The 7,705-nt window shown below is 50.5% G+C and overlaps 2 protein-coding genes across 3 annotated transcripts; one reads left to right on the top strand and one right to left on the bottom strand.

Moving 5' to 3' along the window:
• Positions 1–191: 191 nt before the first annotated feature.
• SNRNP35 (small nuclear ribonucleoprotein U11/U12 subunit 35) lies at positions 192–2,676 on the bottom strand. Of its 2 annotated transcripts, none has more exons than XM_034068619.1 (2): positions 2,384–2,676; positions 192–1,734 (listed from the first exon to the last, which is right to left on the bottom strand). In XM_034068619.1, the coding sequence occupies exon 2, from the start codon at positions 1,729–1,731 to the stop codon at positions 940–942; it is 792 nt and encodes a 263-aa protein (XP_033924510.1). In that variant the 5' UTR covers positions 1,732–1,734; positions 2,384–2,676; the 3' UTR covers positions 192–939. The 2 variants fall into 2 exon arrangements, with proteins under 2 accessions (XP_033924510.1, XP_033924511.1); XM_034068620.1 differs by lacking the exon at positions 2,384–2,676 and adding an exon at positions 1,825–2,082 and having other exon boundaries at positions 192–1,737.
• Positions 2,454–7,415, top strand: RILPL2 (Rab interacting lysosomal protein like 2). Its single transcript, XM_034068621.1, has 4 exons — positions 2,454–2,921; positions 4,215–4,366; positions 6,533–6,643; positions 7,136–7,415. The coding sequence occupies exons 1-4, from the start codon at positions 2,595–2,597 to the stop codon at positions 7,158–7,160; spliced, it is 615 nt and encodes a 204-aa protein (XP_033924512.1). The 5' UTR covers positions 2,454–2,594; the 3' UTR covers positions 7,161–7,415.
• Positions 7,416–7,705: the final 290 nt, after the last annotated feature.

Below are 7,705 nucleotides of genomic sequence, written 5' to 3'. Positions count from 1 at the left end.
TAAAGCCTCAAACTGGGCAAGGTTTAGGAGAGGGTTAGGACAGGGTCATTCAAAGGCTAACCAAAAAAATATAGTTTAAAATATATTAGCAAATATTTAGGAATGGTTTACAATGACAAAAACCACCTTTATTGGAATGCACCATGTGCTTCTCAGTGGAAGATGGGTGTCTGTACAAACCCAGGCTCTGAAAAAGGAGCTGCTTTGCCCTCTGCTTCCCCAATTCCACTGCAGGAAGCAGCCAGCCCTGCTTCCAGAGCAGGATTTAAACCCTGTGCAGGCAGGAAACCACCGCAGTGAGGAGAGTCCATGGAGTGATAAGGAACCTGATTTGCTCATTGCTCTCCAATGCACATTCCTCTGCAGAGCACATTCCTCTAATCAAAGGAAGTGCATTCTCCCGTGATACAAAACCCCCCAAATTTCTTGTTGTCCTCCCTCACACTGCAGATCTAGTTAAGAACATAGAACTACTCAAGATCTCACCTGTGCTCAAGAAAGTAACCTCACTTCTCAGCTTCTGGTTTGGGCACATTTCTCAGAAGCTGAGTTTGTTGCTGTTCCGTTACTGTTTCTCCAACAAGTGACTGTTTCCTCAAGAGCATGTCTCACTGAATGACTGTGGACACCTGGCACATAAACACACAGGGAGCTCTCTCCTGAGCCCTACCAAGGCTGCCAGATGGGCATCAGCTGGGGTGTATGCTCAGTTTCAGAGGGATGCCCACACATGTGGGGCCTTCCTGACAGCATTCACCAGGTCAAAAATATTACTACAGTTTATTTCCTCTGAAGAACACTTCAACACACAACTGCATTAGCAGCCAAACTACAGAGAGCTTCTAGCAGGGGAGTCTGGGAACACTGCTCACAGCCCCTGCAGCTGGAACGCTGTGGGTGTAAGAGCAGGTAACACAGCCCAGTGCAAGGCACTGTCACCTACCGGTGCTTGTCATCATCTCTTTGTTTCTTGGAATCCCTTTCCCTGCTCCGGTCTCTATCCCTGTCCTTCCTGTCTCTGTCCTTCCTCTCCCTCCCTCTGCTCCTCTCCTCTTTGGAGTCCCTCTCGCTTTCACCCCACGTCCACGACCGCTCCCTTTCTGGCCACCGCTTGTCTCTGCTCCTGTCGTGGTCTCGGTCCCTTGTTCTCCAGTCCCTTGATCCCTCACGAGACCAATTTCTTTTCTCTGCTGATCCTTCTCCATAGAAATCACTTTTCATGTTCGGCAAATTGATGGGCTTCCGGAAAGGTCTGTCCCGTCCCCCGAACCGGAGCTGCCCGGATTCCTTCTTGCCTCCAAAACCACCTCCAAGCCTCCGAGGGATCCACCCTTTGAGAGTTCTTTCCAGCTCAAAGTCCACAAAGATCTCATGCTGATCGATAACCAGCCTGTTGGCATCTCTGTGGGCCTTCAGGAGGGCTCGCTCCTCCTTGTACTCAATAAATGCATACCCCTTGGAAAACCCTGTGACCAGGTCTCTAACCAGACGGAGCTTTCTGATGTCTCCATAGCGAGAAAACACCTCCTTCAACTTCTCTTCTGTTGTCTGCAGATTGAGCCTTGCTACGAACAGGGTGAGGCGAGGGTCTCCTGTCACTCCCTTGTTGGGTACATAGCGTGCCAGCATAGCCCTCCATATGGCCCGGTCGTGGGGCTCCTCATCTGTGCCATCAATGCTCCCGGCTTTGAGCGGGTCATACTCCTTTGCGATGGGCGCCCAGTCGTTCATTGTCTAGTGGGGAAAACCACATAAAATACATAAAAACACAGACTCACGGGTGTTTTCATCCCAAAATCCCGAGAAGCAGAACCAACTTAAATAAACCAGCAACAGCGCTGTTACTTGACTTCATCCCAACCAACATGGAGAGCCTGGCTCCGCCTCAGCCTGAGGGAACCCGCCGCTCCAGCCTTCCGTGCGGGGCCTACCCCGTCCCCCGCTGAAGGAACCCGCGATCCCGGCCCCCGTCGCCGGCTGCCGTGGTCAGAGGCCGGGCAGAGGGGAGCCGGCTCCGGCCGTGCTTCATTCACCCCCGTTCCCCGTCCCGTCTGCAGCCGCGGCCGGGAGCCGCTCCGCCATGGCGCTGGCGAATGTGGCGATAAGGAACCCCCGCTACATTTACCTTACATTTATCTCACATTTACCATACATTTACCTCACATTTACCTTACATTTACATTTACCTCACATTTACCTTACATTTACCTCACATTTACCATACATTTACCTCACATTTACCTTACATTTACATTTACCTCACATTTACCTTACATTTACCTCATATTTATCTCACATTTACTTCACATTTACCTTACATTTACCTCACATTTACCTTACACTCACCTCGCTCCCTGCCCGCCCAGCCCCGCTCCGTGCTCACCCGGTGCCGAGCGCGGCCTGTCCCCGCGGCCCGTCCCCGTCCGGTGTGTCCCGAGGGGCAGGAAGGGGCCGGGCAGGAAGCGCGGCCGGGCCGAGGGCCTCCTCCATGGAAACCGCCGCCGGCGGGAGGGGCCGCTCTGGCCTCGGGGCCCGGCGGCAGCAGCGCCCGGCCCGGCCCGGCCGAGCCCCGCGGAGCAGGTTAGCGGCCGGGCATGCAGCAGGGCCGGGAGCTGCAGGAGGAGGAGGAGGATGGCGGCCCGGAGAGGGCTCTGGAGAAGAGCCCGTTCGAGCTGACGGCCGCCGATGTCTATGACATCTCCTCCGTGGTGGGCCGCGACCTGCTGCAGCTCAGCAGCGGCCCGCGGGGGCCCGGCGCCCTGGCCCGGCTGCAGTTCAGGATCGTGAGGGTGCTGGAGATGCTGGAAGCGCTGGTGAGCGAGGGCAGCCTGGCCGAGGAGCAGCTGCGGCTGGAGCGGGACAGCCTGCGGAGGGAGCTGGAGCAGCTGCGGAGAGCGGCGGAGCAGGGCAGCGACCCGCAGGTGGGTGCCCACCGAGCAACACACACACCGTGCTGAACTGCACACACCATGCTGCACCGCACACACTGCACACACCGTGCTGCACTGCACACAACGTGCTGAACTGCACTGCACACACTGCACACACCGTGCTGAACTGCACTGTACACACCGCACACACCATGCTGCACTGCACTGCACACACCGTGCTGCACTGCACACACTGCACATGCCGTGCTGCACCGCACACACTGTGCTGTGCACACACTGCGCTGCACAGTACACACCGTGCTGCACTGCACACACTGCACTGCACACACCGTGCTGCACTGCACACACCATGCTGCACCGGTCGCACCGTGCTGTGCACACACTGCACACACCGTGCTGCACCACACACACTGCGCTGCACTGCACACACCATGCTGCACCACCCACACCGTGCTGCACTGCATGGACTGGCGATTTGGCCCTGGGGCTGCCGCTCCGAGGTGGCACAACACGGTCATGGTCTGCCCCCTCAGCCCCATGCAGGTCCTGAAACCCACCCTAACACCAGATGGGTCAGACAGTACTGCTGCCATAACTGCCAGGCTGTTCCCACAGCAGAGCAAGTCTCATGAAGTTCACTTCTGGTCTTTCTAGAAGGTCTTAAAGCCGTTTTCTGGGCAGAGATCTTCAGGGTTGTGGCAAGACACAGCACTGTGGATCCCTCACTTCTGTTTCATGTTTGTGACTAGCCCCTTGGTGCTGTGCTAGTGACGTTCACACACACAGACAGGTTTTCAGCGCACAAATCCATCGTTGCTCAGCTCTCATGCAGGACTGCTCCCATAAAAACAGCTTGCCATAGGTGCAAACACTAAAGCTTTGTCTCTCTGAAACTGGTGTCTGTGACCCAAAAAGCCATTGCCACAAAGGTCTTCAATGAGGAAAGGAGAATTCAGTTCTTAGTTCTCTCTGCCAGAGTTTTGCTGTGATAGCAGGCAGATTGCTAGCCTTTGTGGTCATCAGAAGAGCAGATAAAAGAGGCTTCTTGGCAAAGTAGGTTGCAAATTCTCTGGGACAGAGGCTTTGCTTTTAGCTGTTGTTGGAGCCCATCACATCAGGCCCTTTACTGGCTGGGAAATGCAGTCACCAAGGGAATGCAGAAATCATAGGAAAAGCTCTAATTAGCTGCCTGGAAAAAAATCAGGATTCTGATGAAATCCTACTAATTACTATATATTTATAAAATTAAGAGGTTTTCCTCTATGAGAGCCTTGGGTTTGACAGGTCACAAGGTGATGATGACCACCACCCTTTGTTTTACAGCTCAGCCTTGGACCAGATAAAATGGTCATAGACCTCACAGACCCCAATCGCCCCCGGTTCACCCTGCAGGAGCTGCGAGATGTGCTGCAGGAGCGTAACCAGCTGAAAGCTCAGCTTCTGGTGGTGCAAGAGGAGCTACAGTGCTATAAGAGGTCAGCAAAGAACTCATCACAATTACTTCTTATGAGTTTATAAAATCAGTATATTGCAGGTGTGAGCACTGTCCTGATGTGATATACGTCTGTGCTCCCAAAACCCTACAAATGAGCAAAGGAAAACAGGGAAACAAAGCCTCTATGCATCATATTTAATCAACTCCCTCTTACACTGCACAGTTCACAGCCTGCTCCTGTAACCTACATAAGCTACTCCCACCCCACACACAGGCTGGGTTCTCACACACATGAATTCACCTCTGTGGTCACGGCAGTTGCATGCACACTCTTCCTGTCTGACCCCACGTGGCAGAGAGCATGGGGGTTTCCATCTCTTTAGTCGAAATCTCCTTCCTCCTCCAGCTTGCCAAGGGGGACATGAGCTTAGCTACTGCTCTTTTGCTCCTGCACTGGGTATGGATTGATCTAGAAAGAACATTAAGCTCTTTCATCATCATTTAAGATAAGCTGTGGGGTTTCTGTTTTAAGACTGCCACCGGAGGGTTGTGTGAGGTACCTGAACTGTGCCAAACAAGGACTTTTTGAGCAGGGTTTTGGTCTAGAAAACCAAATCAGTGAATCAGTCTTGAGTCCAAGGATGGGATGCAAGAAGGACCTTGCTACAAATTCCTTCACCCCTAAGGCTGCTCTCCTCCATCCTCTCTTCCTCATCTATATTATCAACTCTCTGGGGCAAGAAGCTACTTCATCTAGACACAAAATGTCTTGAGTGCATTGGATCTCAGTTGAGATGCCTCAGCAACATCCTGTTAGGTACAGTAATGCACCCTTTGCCTTGTCTGTAACAGGCAGGTTAAGCCAAGAAGTTAAAGGTAAATCTAAGACGTTCACAAACTGCTCAACAGGACTTCTTCCAGCATGACGACACATTGTTCCCCCTGCTCTGCTGCCTGCCTTTCCTGTGTGCCCACTGCAATGTCTTCATGCTTTGACTTCCCAGCTGTGTTACAGGCCAAATTAAACACAAACAGTATGAATGTTTCAGGTTTTGGGCGATATAAGCCACAGTGCTGTGCACCTAAAGATCTGCTTTTTCAATTCAAGTAATTCTACATGGTTATCTCTGTGTACAAGATTACATCTTAAACCAAAAACCATCTTCCCCTTAAAAATGCACATAAAATCCTAATTATAACTGTATGGCCATAAAGAGTAGCTGTGCAGTGGAAGAGCATAACTATATGCTCTAAAATGTCTTGTGTATACTGGAAATAAGTTATATGTAGCACAAGATGTCCTTATGCAGAAAGATTGAAAATGACTGTTTGGGGATTGCACCTCAAATCATGATTTCTGAATAGAAGCTGGATCTGCAGTCACCAAACAGCTTATGGTCCCATTTCTCTAGGAGGAGAATCTGCCCCATGCCTGGTGCCATACCAGTTTCTACATACTCTCCTGTATTTGTACTCCCAAGGTCCAGGCGACTGTTGCTTTGCTGCTTCCAGCCTTCAGCTACTGCAGGCATAAGCTTTGGTCTACTCAGCTCTTGAGATAACTGAGGTCAGCTCAGGACAGCAAACTGGCACGCTGTGAGAACAGTGTTGTGTGTCAGCTGGCAAAATCTATCCCCATTCCAAGCCAGGGAAACATCTCTTGGTAGAACCGAAGCTTTTGCCTAAAAGAAGTGGCTACAACCTTGCAGAGTGTAGCAGCAATGGAGTAAAATGACAGAATCTACTTCTCTATAGGATGGGAAGAACAAGAGGCAGATGTCCTGCAGGGAAGCTCCCATCTGTTCCCTGCTGCATAGTGGGAGCTTGCATGGCTGCACTGAAGGTGCCACAGATCTACCCATGCAGAAATTCACCATTCGCCTCTGCACCCTACTGTTATCTTTGGGGTTTTGTACAAATCCAACACATAATTACACTTCCCTGTCACTCCTATTCATGATATTTGATTATGATAGTCATGATATTTGCCATTCTTCCTGTGTAGAGACGTGAGCTCATTACCTTTATAGTGTTCTCATTAAAGCACAGCCTAAGCAAAATAATGTTACAGACCTTAGGGAAAATAAGAGCAATTCATTACAATAGGCCAGGCTGCTGCTCCTGTCCTGTGAAGGGTTTTAGATGCAATACCATACTATGCACGAAGCCACAAAAACTAAATATATAAACCCACATCTGTTCCCAGTGGGATCATCCAACAGAGAAAGGACCAAACTGAAGAGCTGGCAAAAGAAACCAGGGGCAGCAGCTCCGGCCCCAGCAAGGACAGCAAGGAGAAGACAATCATCAAACGGCTGTAAGTTTGTGTCTGCATGTTATTTTCTGGGAGAACATGGCAAGCTTCATGCTTGGTGAATCCAGGGATGAATTCTGAACTTTAGCCTACTTGGCTGCTTATTGTTTTCTCCTCCTCTCCCTGCAAAACTAAAAGCTGATAAAGAAATCCTTTCCTGTGGAAAAAGCACTCCATAGGATGCAGCCTCCACCCAGGCCAGTGGGGCCTCACTTTTTTTTTCCTAGGAAAAATAAGCCTTTCAGAGGAAAACTATGTGCCCCTGGCCTCCCCTGCTAGCACACACAGCCTGTGCTGTGGGAACATGCTGGCTGACCCCGGAGGCTCCCACTGGACAAGGCAGCCGCACGCAGTACCCACACACACAGGCCACGTCCCTGAAGTTCCCCAAAAGAGCAGAACACATTGACAGAGCTGCCTCAGGGGCTGTTCCTCCTTTTCCAGTTGCACATTGTTGTTTCCTTTTTGTTGTTGTAGTTTCATTTCTCTTTTTAGGTTCTCCTTTAAACATGGAAAATGAGCATCCTCAAGAACGCAACCATTCCTGCGCAGAAGTGGAGCTGCTGTGAGCCACCAGGGTGGTGGGGGGGTTAATGACTGGAAGAAGAATCAGCACTTACTGTAGAGAATAAGCAATCTCATCACAATCATGTTGTACAATATTCTGTCAGAAGAGATTTTACTTGGCTTTTTTAGGAACTGTTTGACATGTTTTGTATCTCTTAGATTCCTGCCAGATGTTTCACACATGTAGAAAATAAATGTTTATACAAAGGTGGTTTTTATTCTTAGTAAAAGAGCCTGTGGTGATGACTTTTTACAAGGGCACATAGTGATAGGACAAGGGGGAATGGTTTTAAACTGACAGAGGGGAGATTTAGATTACACATTAAGAAGAAAATCTTCCCTTTGAGGGTGCTAAGGCACTGACACAGGGTGCCCAGAAAAGCTGTGGGTACCCCCATCCCTGACAGTGTTCAAGGCCAGGTTGGATGGGGCTTGGAGCAAGCTGCCCCAGTGGAAGGTGTCCCTGCCCATGACAGAGGTTAGAACTGGACAAGCTTT

Source organism: Melopsittacus undulatus, chromosome 12, assembly GCF_012275295.1.
Source record: "Melopsittacus undulatus isolate bMelUnd1 chromosome 12, bMelUnd1.mat.Z, whole genome shotgun sequence".
In the NCBI taxonomy this organism is placed as follows: domain Eukaryota; kingdom Metazoa; phylum Chordata; class Aves; order Psittaciformes; family Psittaculidae; genus Melopsittacus; species Melopsittacus undulatus.
Note: the sequence above shows the minus strand (reverse complement) of the source record. Positions and strands in the feature narration are given on the sequence as shown.

Coding starts and splice junctions, on each gene's coding strand:
- RILPL2 (XM_034068621.1), top strand. CDS start 2,595: ATGCAGCAGGGCCGGGAGCTGCAGGAGGAGGAGGAGGATGGCGGCCCG. Junction 2,922..4,214: donor AGCAGGGCAGCGACCCGCAG/GTGGGTGCCCAC, acceptor TTTGTTTTACAG/CTCAGCCTTGGACCAGATAA. Junction 6,644..7,135: donor AAGACAATCATCAAACGGCT/GTAAGTTTGTGT, acceptor TTCTCTTTTTAG/GTTCTCCTTTAAACATGGAA.
- SNRNP35 (XM_034068619.1), bottom strand. CDS start 1,731: ATGAACGACTGGGCGCCCATCGCAAAGGAGTATGACCCGCTCAAAGCC.